Source organism: Oncorhynchus masou, chromosome 24, assembly GCF_036934945.1.
Source record: "Oncorhynchus masou masou isolate Uvic2021 chromosome 24, UVic_Omas_1.1, whole genome shotgun sequence".
Lineage (NCBI taxonomy): Eukaryota > Metazoa > Chordata > Actinopteri > Salmoniformes > Salmonidae > Oncorhynchus > Oncorhynchus masou.
Genome location: NC_088235.1, coordinates 53,842,437 through 53,865,408, shown reverse-complemented (window position 1 = coordinate 53,865,408; position 22,972 = coordinate 53,842,437). Strand labels below are relative to the sequence as shown.

At 41.9% G+C, this 22,972-nt stretch overlaps 1 protein-coding gene across 3 annotated transcripts in view; it reads left to right on the top strand.

The window, feature by feature from the left end:
• Positions 1–22,972, top strand: part of LOC135512329 (apoptosis-stimulating of p53 protein 2-like) — a 60,209-nt gene that overhangs the window by 29,706 nt on the left and 7,531 nt on the right. For 2 of the 3 annotated variants that reach the window (XM_064934251.1, XM_064934250.1), the window contains 5 exons: positions 12,156–12,203; positions 12,865–13,060; positions 17,101–17,211; positions 17,449–17,573; positions 17,782–18,187. In XM_064934251.1, coding sequence (XP_064790323.1) covers positions 12,156–12,203; positions 12,865–13,060; positions 17,101–17,211; positions 17,449–17,573; positions 17,782–18,187 — 886 coding nt within the window. The remainder of the gene's footprint in view (positions 1–12,155; positions 12,204–12,864; positions 13,061–17,100; positions 17,212–17,448; positions 17,574–17,781; positions 18,188–22,972) is intronic. The other variant, XM_064934253.1, reaches the window with a different exon arrangement.

Here is a 22,972-nt window from a genome sequence, read left to right as displayed (position 1 = left end):
GGAGGAGACTAGAGCTTAGGCAGGCAGACAGACAGGAATGCCAGAGGAGATGGTATCACTGCCTGGTATCTCTCTGCCCCTCTTCCTCTGAATTGTTTTTGACTCCTGCGGTTTCCACTGCACTTTTTAATCTATGTAAACATGGAACTTTTTAATCTGTCTTTGAAAGATTTTGTGAGGAAATTGTCTGGACATAGGAGATTTGCTGTAGCTATTAGTGTACTAGAACAACGTGTAAGAGCGAGGAGTGTTTGTCAAATAGAAACTCAGAGTGGTTGTGGATGATTTGCTCAGGCACTCAAATTCTTAAATTGTGTTAGTAAATCCCAGGCATGATTTATTATGATTTTACATGTTTCATGTGGTGGGCAATTTACAAAATATATCCTCGATCAATGGTATTTTAATAGAGAAACAAAACCACTGTCAAATGAATAGCCAACACCCTTTACTTTCCTCCTTGATAACTCTATCATGTTGTATCTCAATCAAACTAACTTAATGTTGGGAGTCTAGATTTACAGTGCCTTCAGAAAGTGTTCATACCCCTTGACTTATCCACATTTTGTTGTTAGAACCTGAATTCAAAATTAATTAAATATATATATATATATATATATTATTATTATTTTTTATACCCATCTACACACAATACCCCATAACTACAAACTGAACAAATGTTTTTCAAAATGTTGGCAAATGTATTGAAAATGAAATATAGAAATATCTACTTTACATAAGTATTCACACCCCTGAGTCAAAACTTTGTTGAAGCACCTTTTGCAGCGATTACAGCTGTGAGTCTTTCTGGGTAAGTCTTAAGGAGCTTTCCACACCTGGAAGGTGCAACATTTGCCCATTTATTCCTTTGAAAATGATTCAAGCTCTGCCATTAGTTGTTGATCATTGCTTGACCACCATTTTCAAGTCTTAGGTTTTCTTGTAGATTTAAGTCAAAACTGTAACTCGGCCACTCATGAACATTCTGTATTTTTGGTAAACAACTCTAGTGTAGATTTGACCTTTTGTTTTAGGTTATTGTCCTGCTGAAAGGTGAATTAATCTGCCAGTGTCAGATGGTGAGCAGACTGAACCAGGTTTCCTCTAGGATTTTGCCTGTGCTTAACTCCATTCTTAAAAAAAATCCTGAAACATTCTCCAGTCCTTAACAATTACAAGCATACCCATAACATGTAATTAATAACTTCACTTTGCTCAAAGGGATATTCAATATCCGTTTTTTTTTATCCATCAACCAATACTGTAGGTACCCTCCCTGGTATTTTGTGGTTGAATTTGTGTTTGAAATTCATTGCATGACTGAGGGACCTTACAGATAATTGTATGTGTGGGGTACAGAGATAAGGTAGTCATTCAACAATTATGTTAAACACTATTATTGCACAGACAACTTATGTGACTTGTTAAGCACATTTTTACCCCTGAACATATTTAGGCTTGCCTTAACAAAGGGTTGACATTTCAGCTTTTCATTTTTAATTTAGTTGTAAAAATGTCATAAAACACAATTCCACATTATTGAGTGGTGTGTGTGTGTGTGTGTGTGTGTGTGTGTGTGTGTGTGTGTGTGTGTGTGTGTGTGTGTGTGTGTGTGTGTGTGTGTGTGTGTGTGTGTGTGTGTGTGTGTGTGTGTGTGTGTGTGTGTGTGTGTGTGTGTGTGTGTGTGTGTGTGTGTGTGTGTGTGTGTGTGTGTGTGTGTGTGTGTGTGTGTGTGTAGGCCAGTGACAAAGAAAATCTAAATTGAATCCATTTTCAATTCAGGTTGTAACACGACAAAATGTGGAAAAAGTAAATGGGTGTGAATACTTTCTGAAGGCACTTTATCTGTCCAGTTGAGTAATGTTATGCCTACTAATTCAAGTTTTATAATTTAAAGGGACATTTCCCAAATGTTAATCTCCTGCACCACCCAAACATCAACATAATATTATGTGAAAATGCCAGGATTCTATGTGTTGTAGTCCATAAAGATACACACAGTGTTTTTAGATAATGTCATCGGAAAACCATCTGGTGTTTTATTATGTGATTTTAACCAACTACTACTAACCTTTGCCTACTCATAGTTGGTTACATCACAGGATGCAGTGACACACAGATGGTGTCATCAGAAACACTTAACTTCTTTAAAAACATTTTTTTTTACTTAACATAAAAACACATCATTTTCACATTTTGGTATGGTGCTGGAGATGATGAAGTTGAAAATGTTTCCTTAAAAGTGTGCATGATACAGATCACAATATTCCCTGGTTCATATGGTATTTGCATAGAGAATGTCATTAAGTATATATTAAGCTTTATATGTGCAAATTTGACCGACTGCCTTGATTCGGTCTTATGTTTTTTTACATTAGATAAAATAGACTCAGCTAGAGCATGGTATATCGTACACTGCAGTTGAGGAACAATGGGAAAGTAATTCTGGTTTAAAGTTGATAAACTTGTAACTCTACTTTTGAGAAAATGTCCCTTGAATGTTTTGGTACACCTACTGGAGATCTCTTTGTCTAAAACCATTCAGTATCGTTCACACCCTCTTAAGCCCCACCCAACTCTTTAAGGATTCACATGTGAGGCCATGTGGTAATCAAATTAAATCTATGTTAATTTGACACATGCACAGGATACAGGTGTCAGCGGTACAGTGAAGTGTTTAGTTGCATAGTAGCAATATCAAAAACAGAAGTGTCCAGATAAAAATATTTTATATATATTTTATTATAAATAGATGACGCTTACCCAACACACTAAATTGATGGGTCATCTGAAGGAAATGCTATAACCACCCCCCATACACATCTAGCTAAATGGATGGGTTACACTTGTCTAGACATGCACCCATGTTCATGAAATCCAGTAGATGGCCGCAATCAACCCCAGACACACCTGGCTAATTTAATGGGTCATGTAATAATCCATTTGAAGTGGAGTCTTTTTGTTTAGACATGTAGCTATCTAGGTAGCTAGCTAATCAACGAACCTGCATAATCCCAACTCATACTACTACCAATACAAACATTGTCATAGATGTAGTATGAATTTGCAGGCAGCTAAAGCTAACAAAGTAGGTTCAATGTTAGCTAGCTAACATTAGGCTATTACTAGCAATGCAAATGGGTTTCTGATTTTAAAAATATCACTGCACATATCATACAAGTAATGTTAGCTAGTGAGCCAGCAAGCTAACGTTTCCTCGCTAACTAACAGTATGCCTTAACTTGCAATTAAAAACAACTTTCTGACAAAATTATAAACATATCTGAAAATATAGCTAGACTCTTACCCGTTTTCATGGATGAATGTTTCACGGCAGACTGGAACCATTTAACTCCATTTTAATTGTAGCTACATATTGTTTGACCAGCGTTGTCAAGTCACTCCGGTTCACATTGACCGTGGTGTGTGCAGAAAGTAGCCCATCACTTTTTCCAACTGATCTGTTGGAAATTCAGAGCATCAATGTTTTTGAGGAAAGTAGAAAACCATTGAGAACAACAAAAGTTAACCTTTATATATTTCAAAACAGCGAGGTAGAAAAGACTGTCAACACTCATGTTATAGACAGAAGCATGCTACATGGCAGACCAATCCAAACTCATCTCTCGACATGTCCAGCCCATTTATTATCTCAGCCAATCATGGCTAGCAGGAAGATTCCTGTATTTATCCGTGGCTAAACCAACTAGGCTCGTAATTTAATAATTGTTTTCATATTTATGGATGGAATAAAAGTTTGTTATTACGGCATTTCTGCCAAAAAAACCGCATTCTGAACAAAAATAAATGTTCACGTTCAAATGCCACTCCTGTGAAATAGTGACTGTTGGTAAAATTATGATTAAATGACTGAACAAATCATTTTAAATGGAACTGTAACTAAGTAAAACTTATACTCTGTTTTACTATATCTGATTAACAATAGGAGTTCATAAGAAGGGATTGTGAGACACGGACAAGGAGTAATTAAAGTTAATGAACACCATTCCAACTAGGAAGAAACTAATGGGTTGGGGACTGTGTAAACACATTAGGTCATTAACCTAGCGTTGAACCTACAGAAACTTAGCTCTGGGGTTTTTAGCTAAGGCAGTGAGTGCATTCCTAGGTTTTCTGTTAATTAGAACTGTCAGCTCAGTGGTGATCGATAATGTTGAGGGGTCAAAAGTTACCTGGGAGTGTGTTAGTAAGTTAGAATGAACTTTTCACCTCACTTTGTCCCGGTCGAGAGGAGGGGATTCTGTTAAAGCAATGAAATGACGTCATGATCTGTATGTAAACTGTTGCTCGTGGTTAAATGTCAGCGCGCTCCGAGAATAAATTCGGTTACCTATTATTGAAAGACTGGTCTGTGTCTATTTTATGCAAAGAATCTTACAAATTCTCATAAAATAGATTAAGGGTTTTCAATTAATGAAAGCACATTGGCATAATTAAATTACAGTAACAGTGACGTACGACATATGCCTAGTTTCCTGAAACGAGTCACAAATAGTCTGCTTTTGTAAACTGCTTTGGATGAAAGTGTATACTAAGCAAAACACATTCTATGCCATGAGACCACCCTCCAATCTGCAGTGCTAAAACTCACAGAATTAATAATTCAACAACATACCGTAGTGGAATTAATCCTCACCTTCCGTGAGAACTATAAAATAAATGAAAATACAGTTAAGCACACTCTTACAACTGTCTTGTCTTATGAGTCACTAATTAGCTTGATTTAACTCTGAAGTGCTTACATACATAAAAAAATGTTTAGCTGGAGATAACAGTATCAGATTAAACACATGAAAAAAAGAAAAATACTTCATTGGATGCTTATTACGTAAGGGAGGAAATCAAAAACACAGACCTCTTATTCCTGGCATGAATTCACACTTCATCCTTAATTATTATAACGTTACCATCCTAACATACATGCTTCAACCTTTACGAACTACACCCGAAGACATGAAAAACCTAGCTAACCCAGCGTGAGATTGCCTTCACTCAACAAGTGTGTGGCTACCATAATAATCTCTGGTACAACAGTTCTTGGCCACATAGTTCTGCTTGTCTTACCATTTCCCTCGCATAGCGAACACGTAAACAATTCAAACAAAAAAACAATGACATAGACTGACAGGTTAATTGTCAGGTACACTCCCACCAATCACCTGTGATTTCTGTGAAGGGGTTCTGCAGTTCTGGGTCATTGTCAGATCTCTACCACCTTGATTTGTCCTTTGGGAAGTTTCTCCTGCCAAAGAAAGTCTGCCTGTGAACCAGTTGGAAGCCATGAGCTGCTCTGATGTGAGACCTCTGGAAGCGTGATCTGCAGGATTCTCTTCAGAGGTCACATATCTCCATTGTTCGGGATCTGTGCTTTGCTTAATGCGTTGAATATGGTTAGCTACAAAGATGTGGAATCTTCTGGCTTCATTGTTGATGGAGCCAAGAAATACATTTGAGTCTGTCCAGAAGTAGACCTTGTTTTTCTAGCTCCTTTTTGAGCATGTCACTTGTTCGAACAGCTACCACCGCTGCTGAAAGTTCCAGTCGTGGTATGGTCATAACCTTGGAAGGGGTGACTCTCCACTTCCCCATAACTAGGGAGCAATGAACTTATCCTGCTGTGCTGATTTGTTCTGAGGTATGAGCACTCTGGAACTTGTCTGATGCGACACACCAGAGTTCACCAAGTGCTCTCTCCCTGTGTGGTTCACCCAGAGCCATATCCAGGTCTTTGATACCCTCTGTACATCAAATCAAATCAAATTTAATTGTCACATACACATGGTTAGCAGATGTTAATGCGAGTGTAGCGAAATGCTTGTGCTTCTAGTTCCGACAATGCAGTAATAACCAACAAGTAATCTAACTAACAATTCCTAAACTACTGTCTTATACACAGTGTAAGGGGATAAAGAATATGTACATATGGATATATGAATGAGTGATGGTACAGAGCAGCATAGGCAAGATACAGTAGATGGTATCGAGTACAGTATATACATATGAGATGAGTATGTATACAAAGTGGCATAGTTAAAGTGACTAGTGATACATGTATTACATAAGGATGCAGTCGATGATATAGAGTACAGTATATACGTATGCATATGAGATTAATAATGTAGGGTAAGTAACATTATATAAGGTAGCATTGTTTAAAGTGGCTAGTGATATATTTACATAATTTCCCATCAATTCCCATTATTAAAGTGGCTGGAGTTGAGTCAGTGTCAGTGTGTTGGCAGCAGCCACTCAATGTTAGTGGTGGCTGTTTAACAGTCTGATGGCCTTGAGATAGAAGCTGTTTTTCAGTCTCTCGGTCCCAGCTTTGATGCACCTGTACTGACCTCGCCTTCTGGATGATAGCGGGGTGAACAGGCAGTGGCTCGGGTGGTTGATGTCCTTGATGATCTTTATGGCCTTCCTGTAACATCGGGTGGTGTAGGTGTCCTGGAGGGCAGGTAGTTTGACCCCGGTGATGCGTTGTGCAGACCTCACTACCCTCTGGAGAGCCTTACGGTTGAGGGCGGAGCAGTTGCCGTACCAGGCGGTGATACAGCCCGCCAGGATGCTCTCGATTGTGCATCTGTAGAAGTTTGTGTGCTTTTGGTGACAAGCCGAATTTCTTCAGCCTCCTGAGGTTGAAGAGGCGCTGCTGCGCCTTCTTCACGATGCTGTCTGTGTGAGTGGACCAATTCAGTTTGTCTGTGATCTGTATGCCGAGGAACTTAAAACTTGCTACCCTCTCCACTACTGTTCCATCGATGTGGATAGGGGGGTGTTCCCTCTGCTGTTTCCTGAAGTCCACAATCATCTCCTTAGTTTTGTTGACATTGAGTGTGAGGTTATTTTCCTGACACCACACTCCGAGGGCCCTCACCTCCTCCCTGTAGGCCGTCTCGTCGTTGTTGGTAATCAAGCCTACCACTGTTGTGTCGTCCGCAAACTTGATGATTGAGTTGGAGGCGTGCGTGGCCATGCAGTCGTGGGTGAACAGGGAGTACAGGAGAGGGCTCAGAACGCACCCTTGTGGGGCCCCAGTGTTGAGGATCAGCGGGGAGGAGATGTTGTTGCCTACCCTCACCACCTGGGGGGCGGCCCGTCAGGAAGTCCAGTACCCAGTTTCACAGGGCGGGGTCGAGACCCAGGGTCTCGAGCTTGATGACGAGCTTGGAGGGTACTATGGTGTTGAATGCCGAGCTATAGTCGATGAACAGCATTCTCACATAGGTATTCCTCTTGTCCAGATGGGTTAGGCAGTGTGCAGTGTGGTTGAGATTGCATCGTCTGTGGACCTATTTGGGCGGTAAGCAAATTGGAGTGGGTCTAGGGTGTCAGGTAGGGTGGAGGTGATATGGTCCTTGACTAGTCTCTCAAAGCACTTCATGATGACGGAAGTGAGTGTTACGGGGTGGTAGTCGTTTAGCTCAGTTACCTTAGCTTTCTTGGGAACAGGAACAATGGTGGCCCTCTTGAAGCATGTGGGAACAGCAGACTGGAATAGGGATTGATTGAATATGTCCGTAAACACACCAGCCAGCTGGTCTGCGCATGCTCTGAGGGCGCGGCTGGGGATGCCGTCTGGGCCTGCAGCCTTGCGAGGGCTAACACGTTTAAATTTTTTACTCACCTCGGCTGCAGTGAAGGAGAGACCGCATGTTTCCGTTGCAGGCCGTTTCAGTGGCACTGTATTGTCCTCAAAGTGTGCAAAAAAGTTATTTAGTCTGCCTGGGAGCAAGACATCCTGGTCCGTGACTGAGCTGGATTTCTTCCTGTAGTCCGTGATTGACTGTAGACCCTGCCACATGCCTCTTGTGTCTAAGCCGTTGAATTGAGATTCTACTTTGTCTCTGTACTGACGCTTAGCTTGTTTGATAGCCTTGCGGAGGGAATAGCTGCACTGTTTGTATTCGGTCATGTTACCAGACACCTTGCCCTGATTAAAAGCAGTGGTTCGCGCTTTCAGTTTCACGCGAATGCTGCCATCAATCCACGGTTTCTGGTTAGGGATTGTTTTAATCGTTGCTATGGGAACGACATCTTCAACGCACGTTCTAATGAACTCGCACACCGAATCAGCGTATTCGTCAATGTTGTTATCTGACGCAATACGAAACATGTCCCAGTCCACGTGATGGAAGCAGTCTTGGAGTGTGGAGTCAGCTTGGTCGGACCAGCGTTGGATAGACCTCAGCGTGGGAGCTTCTTGTTTCAGTTTTTGTCTGTAGGCAGTGATCAGCAAAATGGAGTCGTGGTCAGCTTTTCCGTAAGGGGGGCGGGGCAGGGCCTTATATGCGTCACGGAAGTTAGAGTAACAGTGATCCAAGGTTTTTCCACCCCTGGTTGCGCAATCGATATGCTGATAAAATTTAGGGAGTCTTGTTTTCAGATTAGCCTTGTTAAAATCCCCAGCTACAATGAATGCAGCCTCCGGATAAATGGTTTCCAGTTTGCAAAGAGTTAAATAAAGTTCGTTCAGAGCCATCGATGTGTCTGCTTGGGGGGGATATATACGGCTGTGATTATAATCGAAGAGAATTCTCTTGGTAGATAATGCGGTCTACATTTGATTGTGAGGAATTCTAAATCAGGTGAACAGAAGGATTTGAGTTCCTGTATGTTTCTTTCATCGCACCATGTCTCGTTAGCCATAAGGCATACGCCCCCACCCCTCTTCTTACCAGAAAGGTGTTTGTTTCTGTCGGCGCGATGCGTGGAGAAACCCGTTGTCTGCACCGCTTCGGATAGCGTCTCTCCAGTGAGCCATGTTTCCGTGAAGCACAGAACGTTACAGTCTATGATGTCCCTCTGGAATGCTACCCTTGCTCGGATTTCATCAACCTTGTTGTCAAGAGACTGGACATTGGCAAGAAGAATGCTAGGGAGTGGTGCACGGTGTGCCCGTCTCCGGAGTCTGACCAGAAGACTGCCTCGTTTCCCTCTTTTTCAGAGTCGTTTTTTTGGGTCGCTGCATGCGATCCATTCCGTTGTCCTGTTTGTAAGGCAGAACACAGGATCCGAGTCGCGAAAAACATATTCTTGGTCGTACTGATGGTGAGTTGACGCTGATCTTATTATCAGTAGTTCTTCTCAACTGTATTTAATGAAATCTAAGATGACCTGGGGTACTAATGTAAGAAATAACACGTAAAAAAAAACAAAAAACTGCATAGTTTCCTAGGAATGCGAAGCGAGGCGGCCATCTCTGTCGGCGCCGGAACTAACGCCGGAAGTCGGCGCCGGAAGTAACGTCTGCACGTTCTTCTTTGGGAATTGTAGCTTTTAATTCATTGCTGTTGGAGATAAACTTGTGCAACCAAAGTATGCCAATGCTGCAAAGCTCCCTTGCTTCTTTCACCAGCTGGGCCGCTTCAGCTACAGACGATACGCTCATCAACCCATCATCAACATAAAAGTTCCTTTCTATAAACTGGATAGACTCCGCACTGAAGCTTCCTCGTCCTTTGGCAGCAATATGTTTGAGACTGTAGTTGGCGCAACCAGGAGATGAAGCTGCGCCGAACAAGTGGACCTTCATACGATACACTGAGGGTTTGAGACTCTAGATCTCCGTTCTCCCACCAAAGGGAATGCAGATAATCTTGGTCTTCTGCTTTCACATGAAACTGGTGGAACATGCGCTCCATGTCACACATGATTGTGACTGGACCCTTACGGAAACGGCAAAGGACACCCAGCAATGTGTTTGTCAACTCTGGACCAGTAAGAAAATGGTCATTCAAGGACGTTTCTCTAAACTTCTCTGAGCAGTCAAAGATGACTCGTATCTTCCAAGGCTTTTGTGGGTGATAAACCCCATGGTGCGGGATGTACCATGCTGGATGCTTGTTAATTTCATCCTCTGAGACCTTCTCAGCATCTCCACAAGCTATGGTCTCTTCCATGAAGGTTGTCTAGTTCTTGTAGTACTGCTTGTCTCTCCTTATCCTCCTTTCAAGGCACTTGAGACGGTGAACTGCACATGTCTTATTGTTCGGCAGGTTGGGTCTTTCTTCCGGCAGAGGCATCTCGTAATGTCCATTGTCTTTGCATCTGATGCCTGCTTTCATTTTTGTCAGGAACCAGATATCCTCTTGAGATATGAGGTCCTCTTCTGCGGCTCTCATGTTGAAGTCCGATTCAAGCGTCTTGATAATGTCCAGTGCTGTCATTACCTCTCTTACGTGTGTTCTACAAAAATAGTGTACTTGATTTGTGAGGTTGGAAGAAGATTGGCATTTCGTCACCCAGTTCTCTGCCCGTTTCAGTTAACCTGCGGACCCTCCCACCTCTTCGTGGCTCTTGTTGTGATGTCTCATTAGCAGCCTCTGTATCATCATTCGCTGGCAGCCATGACTCCACACTGGTCTGGGTCTCTTCCTGCTGCTCTGTTTGTTGTGATGAAGGTTTGATGTTCCCGACGTGTTGCTGCGGCTGCTCAACTTGACCCATCCCATCCCCTGTCACCTTTAGTGAAACTACCTCTTACTGACATTCTAGATAAGGTTTGGATAAGTATGTAATTTATACTCTAATTCACTGTAATTTAAACCTCGTTACGTGATATAAACACTTATAACACTTGTAACAAAAGCTTGAACAAACACTTTACCAAACACTTACACTTAACTTACAGGTGAAAATATAATTAATAGGTGTACTCTAACCCTTAATGTATTGTAGCTATATATATATTCTTCAGATAGATAGAGCAGATGCATAATACCAGCAAGTCTTAATGAAATACACAACTATCTCCCTTACAAATTGTAAACTTAGCCTCTTATTAGCAGTTCACAAGGGTAGGACCACCTTCAAACACATTGACTTGTACTTGCTTGTCTGACCTTCCTGTTAGCATTGATCTTATGCTGCTTCACGACACTTCCTTATGTGGAGATTTTCTTCTTAGGTTGCAGGTAGGTGCAATACTCTTATCTGGCAGATGACAGGGCTTACCAGGAATTGGGAATATTGTAGACGTTTTACAGCTGTGTGAAATTCTTCTTTCTCTCTTGCTTGTGAAGAGCATTGAGTTCTCACTGTAGCTCCCTCCAGTAACCACGAGCACAACTGTGCCTTGATTTTAACTGCCGGTTTTATTCTGTAGTTTTAGTCAGAATTATCACCTTCCATGAGAACTATAAAATAAATGAAAACACAGTTAAGCGCACACTCTTACAACTGTCTTGTCTTATGAGTCACTTATTTGCTTGATATAAGACTGAAGTGCTTACATACATAAAAAAAACGTTTGGCTGGAGATAACAGTATCAGATTAAACACATGAATAAAGGAAAAATACTTCATTGGCTGCTTATTACAGGAGGGAGAAAATCAAAAACACTTTTCATTCCTGGCATGAATGTACGCTTCATCCTTAATTATTATAACGTTACAATCCTAACATACACGCTTCAACCTTTACGAACTACACCCGAAGACATGAAAAACCTAGCTAACACAGTGTGGGATTGCCTTCACTCGACAAGTGTGTTGCTACGATAATAATCCCTGTTACAACAGTTCTTAGCCACATAGTTCTGCTTGTCTTACCATTTGCCTCGCATAGCCAACACATATAAACAATTCAAACAAAAAACAATGACATAGACTGACAGGTTAATTGTCAGTTACAACCAGTAGGAAATAATGTAATACATTATTAAAGAAGTCCACCATCTTTTGAAGTCCTCCTATGTTGAAGGGAAGAGCTGAGGTAAAGAAAGGGAGAGAGATGAAGAGGTAAAAGTGTAATATGTACTGTAGTTATTACAGATGAAAGCAGAGAAGCTGAAGGCTGAATAGAGCAGGACTCTTTGAGGAGGGGATTTAGTGACAGTCTGCCTCGAATTATAATGAGCAGGGCTTTTTCAGGCGGCCACAAAGAGCTGTTAGATTTACCCTTCTCTCTGGCCAACGACACAGCAAGGGTCTGTCTGACATCACCTGGAAGGCATGTTTCAAACACATTGGTTGCGAAACGCTAGCCTGAAAGATGTCAGCCTAGAATCACCTCACCTCGCTCTGTCTGAACATATGGGAGGAACTGATCAATAGCGACTTATGTTCTTGTATGGGGTTTGACTACTAGTGTGTTCAACTGCTGTTGCATTTTGTGTTTTTGTTTTCTCAAGAATGGCTACCCTGGTAAGGAGAGGGCTTCAAAAGACGCTCATCCCCAGGTACAGTAACTAATGGCAGAGCTGGACCTGACATAGACACACACTGATCTCTTCAGCATGACTTGGTAGAGCAGCAGCAGCCGTAAGATTATCTGCATTTCTGTTTCCAGTAGCGGAGTGCAGTTGATTTGATCTTGTTTTAAAGGGCACGGACTTGACTTATTTAATCTGCTCCGTTGCGTAAGACCTCATTTTACACAACTGCTAAAGTTTGTTTTCTGAACCAAAAACTTTCAGAGAAAGACTTTGGTTATATTGGAACGTAAAAGAGAGCTGATAGTTTGGTCTGTGTTTTTTTTTCTAAATGTTTCAGAGTTCAACTTGATCGGGATTTATGTGGGGTAGTTGGAGTATTTTTCAACACTGTTTAGCTCCCTTAAATGAGCTTTTATCATATTTTCATCCATAACTTGTGTATTTAGGATAGTGGCACATAGACTAACAGCTTAATCTACTACCAAGCTGAGGGAGATGGCTTAAAAAATGTATTATTTCTGTTTTTGTGCTGTACTTTTCACTCTTTTACATACGGTGTCTGTCAGTGAGTGACCCTGTTGTTCCTCCACACTGATGACAAGCTGGATCTGTGTGTTTGGCTTGCTCTGAACTGTCTGTCTAACTATCTCACTCTCCCTCCCTCCATCTCTCTTTCTCCCTCTAGCTGCCCTCTGATTGTACGGGAAGTCAGCAGCAGCATCAGGGTCCTTCTCGTGTGGCGGCTGTCGGACCGTACATCCAATCGTCCACCATGCCTCGCGGCCCTGTGAGACACGAGCTGCTGGTCAAACCTGCTGTCTACCCCGACGGCACCGCTAACATGCCTGCACAACCAGATCCCCAGGGCAAGGCCAACACAGGTGTGACAGTGACCTTAAACTTACACATGTTCATTTCACCTTTCCCCTCTCACTTCCTACCTCTTGGCCCTGGCAAACGTCTGCCTGACAATTCTCCACCTCTTACACTCAGTCTCCTTTTAATTAAGGTACTCTATATCTCCACCTCAGCTGAGTGATGCATAAAATCCAGTTGACGAGCTTGTAAGAGGTTTGACATGTGACTGAGTTCCCCACCCTTAACAGGAGCTGAGGATTCTGAGATACCCCGGTTGGTAGATGGGCTCCGGTTGTAAAGTGACTCTGAGCTTTACAACTGAAGGTAACCTATGGACTTGGTGCTCTGGTGTGGCTACTTCCTCTTCCTCTAACCATAGATCCAGGATCCCATTACCCTGCTAATTTGAACCTGAAAAGATACCAGACCTTGAATCAGTGGTTATGTTGCTGTGTTGTGGTGCTAGTCTGAGATGATAGCCTACCTTCTCCTTATCCATAATTCCTCTGCCACTAAATGGTGACTTATGTCTGCCAGGGTGGAATACCAGCCCTCATGTTGCTGTGTGATTGTGCATTCAGAGGTTGAGCCAAGGAAAGCTCAGTAGTATCCTCTTCAGATTGGTCAAATAGCTACTATGAATGTACCTAATCTACAGGTAAAATAAAGGAAACACCAACATAGTCTTAATAGGATGGGCCAAAACAGCTTCAATGCCCAGATTCTACAAGTGTCTGGAACACTGTTGGATGTAACACCATTCTTCCCTGAGAAATTCCATAATTTGGTGTTTTGTTGATGGTGGTGGAATATTCTGTCTCAGGCCCAGCTCTAGAACCTCCCATAAGTGTTCAATGGCATATGGTTTACATCGTTGACATGCTCATCAAACCATTCAGTGACCACTCGTGCCCTGTGGATGGGGGCATTTTCATCCTATGGGGGCATAGCCAAAATAATGGCCTGCCCAACATTTTATGCATAATAGGATGTTAATTGCTGAATTAACTCAGGAACCACACCTGTGTGGAAGCACCTGCTTTCAAAAACTTTGTATCATTAATGTACTCGTGTTTCCATTATTTTGGCCGTTACCTTTACATTGGCACTAAAGGCATCTACATGAATCCCATCCGAAACAGTTCAGAACTATTTGTGCATATATTATGATGCCATTCTGTGATGTTTCTGTTCGTTCCCCGCCCAGAAGCGGCCCTCTTCCGGGAGCCGGAACTGATTGAATCAGCCCGGTGTCAGACTCTGCCCGGAATCAAAATGAATGACTGCCCAGAATCGCCTGTTTCCGTCTCCCAGAATTCAGCCGACTTTGCTGGCATCTTCCCAGAATCCCCCCCAGAAGCGACCCGGTGCAAATGTAATGTAAACAAAATTACCGGATTTAGTCATTTTAAATAGTACTATTATACATTTTATACATATAAATTATACCCATCCACAAAAAAAAAAAAAACATTTAGTCTTGGAGGAAACACCATACACGTGGTGACCGTGTCAGCGTGCATGCGCCAAGCCTGCCACAGGAGTCACTACAGGGTGATGGGACAAGGACATCCAGGCCGGCCAAACCCTCCCATAACTCAGACGACGCTGGGCTAATTGTTCGTCCCCTCATGGGTCTCCCATTCACGGCCAGCACGGCTCTCGAATCAGCATCTGTTAAACCGCAGTTTGCACTGCAACGCAGTGTCATAGACCGCTGCGCCACTCGGGAAGTTCCATCCTCAAAGTTTTTAATGCTCATCAATTGCCTTGCACAAGTATCAAAATATTACACAGGACTCTTAAAAATGTCATTTAAATGTTAATTGTATTTTTTGATCACAGAAACAATGAGGAAAATAAATATTTAATTAAATGTTAATTAATTATATAAAGCAGCCTGTGTAATCATCTGCCAGAGAGTAGTGCTAATCAGCCCGAACCCCAAGTAATACATTTGGGCCTGATAACTCACACCGGAATCGGCTTGAGCTGAATCCCTACATCTTAGCCATAAGTAATACTGCCAAAGGTGGCCCAGACTCAGGCCATAACGTCAGCCGAGTGCTCCGACAATCAGCCGAGTGCTCCGACAATCAGCCGGAATCGGCCCAGATCCACTGTGTTAGCTGGGTTTTGGTCTAAAGCAAGGTTTTTTATTCGGCTGTTCATGCAAACAAATTTTGGTAGCCGAAGTCTACACCCATTCGTCAGTCATTGGTCAACAGTAGGGATTCTTCAATTACATTTTTCTTGGCATGCGGAAGAAAGCCTTTAGTAGAGTAGTCATTCCTTCCTGTAATGACATACTTATTCCACCAGAGGGGAGAGTAGTGCAAATTGATAGGATGGTCAGATTACCCCATCCAAATTCTACAGTGCTTCTGAGTAGGAATGACAAATCCGGTACTATTTTACTCACAAGTGAGTAATGGATTTGACTCAATTGGTGGGCTGAATAGAATACCGGTGGAGATATTGTCCTCAATTTCCATTTCATATTCAGTCAACCGATTATTTCCCATGAGGTCTTTTTAACTCATGAATTGAATTTTCATTCACTTTTTGAATTTACTTAAATGTAAGGAAATTGACCCCAACACTGTCAATAAGAGCTTTGATTCAGTCAGGTTGCATAAATGCCACACTAATGACACACACACACACACACAAAACCAGTTAAAGCACATTGGTTGGTCTTTTTTTAATTATCTACAGAATGACTCAGCCTTACTCATGCACTTGATCACTCACTCGTTTAGTCCGCCTTAAAGAACAACCCTGGTAGAAGGTGTGTGTGTGTGTGTGTGTGCACGCGTTTGCAAGTGCGCGTGTGTCAGGTAGAGGCATCAATAAACATTTATGATATGAAATCAAAACTAGTCATTTCATCGGTCCATCTTTTCCTTTACACGTCCTCTTCAGTGCAAAATGATGGAAAAACCGGAGTTAAAGTAACAGGTTTTCCCCAGTCTGCCGTGATGTTACATGCAGTCACTTCTGCATGATGAGCCCATATACAGTGGGTAAGAAAAGCTGAACATCTCTTCCCAACTATCTATGTGGCACGGCTGTACATTTGTTGGTCCTTAAATGAAACTGGTGTATTTTGTTTATTTATCTGGAGAAAAAAAAGAGGGAGACCTAGGGGAGGAAAGAGGTGAATCTGTAGCCGGTCCAAACCCGTCCAGAGCTCTCCTCCATCGACGGGAAGTGTCCTTGCCTGGCCCCGGGTCCAGCCATACCTGCACCCCTCACCATGCCCACACTGGGCCCCCTTCTCTGGCATATAACGGACCGAATCTTTAACACTAAATATCTGGATATCTAAGGCTCCTCTGCTTTTTGTCTCTTGTGCATTTTTGGTTATTTTAGAATCCATGTTCTTGCTTAAGCCTCTAAAAGAGCTGCGGGCTGAGATGAAAAGTACACACTCCCTCTGGTTGGTGTGCTCTGTGTGAGTGTGTCCGCTTGTCCTTGCGGTTTGTTACCCTTTCAGTAGATTCTATGTGGGCAGAGAGAGAGAGAGTTGTGTGGGCGTGGAAATATGCTTTGAGGGGGTATGTTTGTTATGGATGAAACATTTTTCTTTAGTATTGTCATCGTCATCTCTCTTTCTGCCAGATCTCTGTTGTTGTATGTGTTGCTGTGAGGCAATACTGCCTGTTTGTTGAATTAAACCGTGCCTGTTGCTATTCTCCTTCCACTCTGGATTCGGCAGCATTCTAAATGGGTCCGTTGGAACGAACACATTATCTCCAGAAGAACTGACAGTCTGACAACCATGTGGTTTCGACTGGCCCGATCAGGTCTACATCAGTGACTGAGGAAATTAGAAAGATGGAAAGAACTAGCTAGTTCTAACACATTTTGCGCTCCTGTACTGTCCTAATTCTGCTGAGAAAAGAGAAGATCCTTCCACAGGGTATTCCTATATAGCCCACTTTGGCCAGACCCTTTCTAAATATATTTTGCCTTCCATTGGTTTCAATTGAAAGTGTTTTTTAGAAAACAACCCTTAAACCACAACTTCCTAACCACCACCCTCACCCCCCTCTCTCAGCTAAATTGTCAGAGTGGGGCCCTTCTGGACCAGTGCCCAACAGCAGTATTCATGGGTCATCCTCCACACTGCCCAGAATGACCTCTCACCCCAACCCCAACACAGAGCAAGGTAACCACCCCCACAGCACAACAACCACACATAAGTATGACTGTAGACTCAACAACACGATGACCAGATATGTAGTGGCCAAATCATATCCGCGAACCCACCCAAACATGAAGACTCAAATTGCCACTTTCCTTGAATATGCACTTAATTACTTACACAGCCCAGCTAGGGTTTTGATATTGTTTTCCCTGTATGTTTGCATAGTTATGTTTTACACCTGTGTTGTTGTGTGTGTAGATGAGACTGAGGAGATGAAGAAGGACAGGAGGGTGCGTCCCTTTTCCATGTTTGAGCCCACTGAGGTGCCCACCGCCTCCCTCCGCAAGAACCAGAGCAGTGACGACCTGGTCAGAGACTCCCAGGTAAGAACTGTGGATCTCAACAAAAATGCCCCTTAGCTATTTTTACTGCAGACCCAATGGATGGTGCCCAGAATGTCAGAAAACTGAACATGTATTAAACATGAACACTTAACATCACTAGTTGTCCTTGATCAGTTGTGTGTGCGTGTGTGTGTGCATGCCATTCCTCTGTGGTCTAACCTGCTCCTCTCTATCCTCCTTTCCCCAGTCTGCTGCTAAACCCCCAGTTAAGGTTCCCCCACCCGTTGCCAGTAAACCCAAAGCCCACAGTGGTGCCCCCTATGGCAAGCCAGGCTTCAACACAGGCACCTTCCCCAAGGTCAAGCCTCCCAGCCAGCACCAGCAATCCCAGGAGGGCACACATGCCCATGTCTCCCTGCCCCCCTCCCAGAGCCAGACCCTGCCCCTGCCCTCAAAGCAGGACCCCCCTCCGGCCGCCACCGTCAGACCCTTCACCCCAGAGCTGCCGAAAGACCTGATCAAGCCCCAGACCCTGACAGCCAGCTCCATCTACTCCATGTACACCCAGCAGCCCACCCCAGGCAAGCCCTTCCCACCTGCCTTGCAGGGGGCTCTCAACAGGAGCCAGAGCCGCGGCAACGGATTTGTCAGTGGTAAGACAACCTTCTGGTTCCTCTTCTGTTCCTGTTGACTTTATCAGGGCTACTGTCTGTCTGGAGTCATTTGGCTATTTGTCTTAAGACTTTGTCAATCAAGAAAGATGTGTGAACCATGGCTCCAAAGCATTTCACTGAACACCAGAGTACTAGAACCAGTCTTGCTTCTGTTCTTTTCTCTGTTTTACACTTACTGCAAGAGTAACTCCTAACAGAGAGGTTAAAGCAGGCTGCCGTCAGTCTTATGTTAAGTACCTAGGAGAGTACAGTCATTGAATTTAGCCAGTGGAGAGGGTCCTGACTCAGAACCAGCTGCAGTTAGTGAATCTAATTAAAGGTAATAATCCCTGAGGCATGGCAATCGTTAAGTAAAACATCTAAGTAATCCTTATCATCACCCTGTTACTATTACCGGTTTGCATATGCAGATATGTCTGACTAGATTTGTAATGAGTTCGTGTCACCTGTGGGATTTCTCCTCTTGAGTGAAACAGAGGACATGAACTCTCCGGGATCTGCTCTGCTCTGGCCAGGAAAAACTTAATGCCCTGGTTATGATAAGACAAACTACTTTTAGGATCTGACGAGCATCTAGAGGTATTACTGGTCAGGTCAAATGATCAGAATAAACCCTTGGTCCTGTAGGAGACTGGCTTTGTCTCAATCTTCAGAAGTGAGGTTTTTTTGTGTGCTTGCACAATTTATTAAGGGTCCACAAGTCATCCCAGTGGAACTCCTTCAAGGCAAAGCCACCAACCTGACATGTTGACACACCACTCCATCTCCATCGAGTATGATTGTCCTCCATGGGGTCTTCCATGTGTTGAGTCTCTCCTTGGATAGCTGCCGCTTGTCTTCTGCGACACGTTGGAGATCTTTTTAGTGTAGTGCAGCTCCCTCAATAATTGCTTTTTCTTCAGTTGTCTGTTTTAATGCAGCGTGCTCCTAGTTTTTTTGTTTAATTTATATATTTATTTATATATATATATATATATATATATATATATATATATATATATATATATATATATATATATATACACATACACACATACACACATATACACATATACACACACACACAATTACATTGATTTAAGCCACAATCTATCTGCAATATTAAAGCTGATCTATTCCCTAAAAAATATGTTTTATTTTATTTTTTTAGGGGGGATAGATCAGATTGTAGATTGTCTTCCATCAATTGTCTGCATTATTTGCAATCCCCCATATTTTTTTTGTAAATATGTAAATCCTATATTTAAAAAAAAAAAAAAAAAAAAATATATATATATATATATATATATATATATATATATATATATATATATATATATATATAATTTTTATTTTTTTTTTAAAGAATCCCTAACCCTACCATCCCTCCCCTAATTGGAGTAAACTAATGGACAACAACACTTCTTCTTCCAGCTTATACGAAATATAGGCATTTTACAGACACAGTGTATTTTAAAATAGGTAACTTTTGTTTGTTTTTAGTCCCATCCTTCAGCACCAATCAACACCTCCCATCTATCTCTGAAGACAATCCAGTTTGGATTTCTACTTGCAATATATTTTTCAATTGTGCTGTGATGTTTCACAAAAGTTCTGAACCTTTCTATTCTCATAGATTCTACATATTGATAAATTAAAGATACTTTTTTTGCTAAGAGTATTATTATATTATTGATTGATTGACTATGACTTTTTAAATCACCCAGCAGTGCTATTTGCAGCGTTAGCTCCAGGTAAATGTTGGAATTCTTCAGCCATTTCTGAAGCTGAGACCAATAACAAGCTACATATGGGCAGTACCAAAACAAAAGATCTAATGATTCTGTCTCTTAGCAGCAAAATCTGCAGAGCTGGGATGGTTTTATCCCCCATATATATATATACAGTGGGGAGAACAGGCATTTGATACACTGCCTATTTTGCAGGTTTCCCTACTTACAAAGCATTTATAGGTCTCTAATTGTTATCATAGATACACTTCAATTGTGAGAGATGAAATCTAAAACAAAAATCCAGAAAATCACATTGTTTGATTTTTAAGTAATTAATTTGCATTTTATTGCATGACAAGTATTTGATCACCTACCAACCAGAAAGAATTCCAGCTCTCACAGACCTGTTAGTTTTTCTTTAAGGATCCCTCCTGTTCTCCACTCATTACCTGTATTAACTGCACCTGTTTGAACTCGTTATCTGTATAAAAGACACCTGTCCACACACTCAATCAAACAGACTCCAACCTCTCCACAATGGCCAAGACCAGAGAGCTGTGTAAGGACATCAGGGATAAAATTGTAGACCTGCACATGGCTGGGATGGGCTACAGGACGATAGGCAAGCAGCTTGGTGAGAAGTCAACAACTGTTGGCGCAATTATTAGATAATGGAAGAAGTTCAAGATGACAGACAATCACCCTCGGTCTGGGGCTCCATGCAAGATCTCACCTCGTGGAGCATCAATGATCATGAGGAAGGTGAGGGATCTGCCCAGAACTACACGGCAGGACCTGGTCAATGACCTGAAGAGAGCTGGGACCACAGTCTCAAAGAAAACCTTTAGTAACACACTATGCCATCATGGATTAAAATCCTGCAGCGCACGCAAGGTCCCCCTGCTCAAGCCAGCGCATGTCCAGGCCCATCTGAACGTTGCCAATGACCATCTGGGTGATCCAGAGGAGGAATGGGAGAAGGTCATGTGGTCTGATGAGACAAAAATAGCGATTTTTGGTCTAAACTCCACTCGCCGTGTTTGGAGGAAGAAGGATGAGTACAACCCCAAGAACACCATCCCAACCGAGAAGCATGGTTGTGGAAACATCATTTTTTTGGGATGTTTTTCTGCAAAATTGACAGGACGACTGCACCGTATTGAGGGGAGGATGGATGGGGCTATGTGTCGCAAAATCTTGGCCAACAACCTTCCCTCAGTAAGAGCATTGAAGATGGGTCATGGCTGGGTCTTCCAGCATGACAACGACCCAAAACACACAGCCAGGGCAACTAAGAAGTGGCTCCGTAAGAAGCATCTCAAGGTCCTGGAGTGGCCTAGCCAGTCTCCAGACCTGAACCCAATAGAAAATCTTTGGAGGGAGCTGAAAGTCCGTATTGCCCAGTGACCGCCCCGAAACCTGAAGGATCTGGAGAAGGTCTGTATGGAGGAGTGGGCCAAAATCCCTGCTGCAGTGTGTGCAAACCTGGTCAAGAACTCCAGGAAACATATGATTTCTGTAATTGCAAACAAAGGTTTCTATAGCAAATATTAAGTTCTGCTTTTCTGATGTATCTAATACTTATGTCATGCAATAAAATGCAAATTAATTACTTAAAAATCATACAATGTGATTTTCTGGAAATTTGTTTTAGATTCCGTCTCTCAGAGTTGAAGTGTAACTATGATAAAAATTACAAACCTCTACGTGCTTAGTAAGTAAGAAACACTGACGATTTTGCAGGTTATCAAATACTTGTTCTCCCCGCTGTAAAACATTCTATTGGTTGCAAGAACTCTGTTTTGAATACAGCGTTGTTTACAGCATTGTTTTGTGTATCAGTTCATAAACCATGGAATTGGTACATCGAACATATCTTCCCAACTATTTTGCAATCTATATGGCACGGCTGTACATTTGTTTGTCCTTAAATAAAAAAATATACCAGTTTAATTTTCACAATTTTCTTTAGCCAATCTTTAAAACTTCTCGACAACATTCCGCTGAAATGGCAGTGCGCAAAATTCAAAAATATTTGTTAGAAATATGTAACTTTCACACATTAACAAGTGCAATACACCAAATGAAAGATAAACCTCTTGTTAATCTACCCATCGTGTCCAATTTCAAAAAGGCTTTACAGCAAAAGCACAACACATGATTGTTAGGTCAGAGCCAAGTCACACAAACACAGCCATTTTTCCAGCCAAAGAGAGGAGTCATAAAAAGCAGAAATATAGATAAAATTAATCACTAACCTTTGATGATCTTCGTCAGATGACACTCATAGGACATCATGTTACACAATACGTGTATGTTTTGTTCAATAAAGTGCATATTTATATCCAAAAATCTCAGTTTACATTGGCGCGTTACATTCAGTAATGTTTTGCTTCCAAAACATCTGGTGATATTGCAGACAGCCACGTCAATTTACAGAAATAGTCATCATACACTTAAATATAAGATACAAGTGTTATTCACAGAATTTAAGATATACTTTTCCTTAATGCAACCGCTGTGTCAGATTTTTTTTTTTTAATTACGGAAAAAGGAAATCATGCAATAATCTGAGTACGGCGCTCAGACGACAAAACAAGCCAAAGAGATATCTGCCATGTTGGAGTCAACAGAAGTCAGAAATAGCAATATAAATAGTCACTTACCTTTGATGATCTTCATCAGAATGCACTCTCAGGAATCCCAGTTCCACAATAAATTTTGATTTGTTCGATAAAGTTAATCATTTATGTCCAAATAGCTCCTTGTTGTCAGCGCGTTCAGCCCAGTAATCCGTTACAGTCCATAGAAACATGTCAAACGATGTATAGAATCAATCTTTAGGATGTTTTTAACATACATTTTCAAAAACAACAAACCTCAGATTTCCCACTTCCTGGTTGGATATTTCTCAGGTTATTGCCTGCCATATGAGTTCTGTTATACTCACAGACATCATTCAACCAGTTTTAGAAACGTCAGAGTGTATTATATCCAAATCTTCTGATAATATGCATATATTAGCAACAGGGACTGAGAAGCAGGCAGTTTA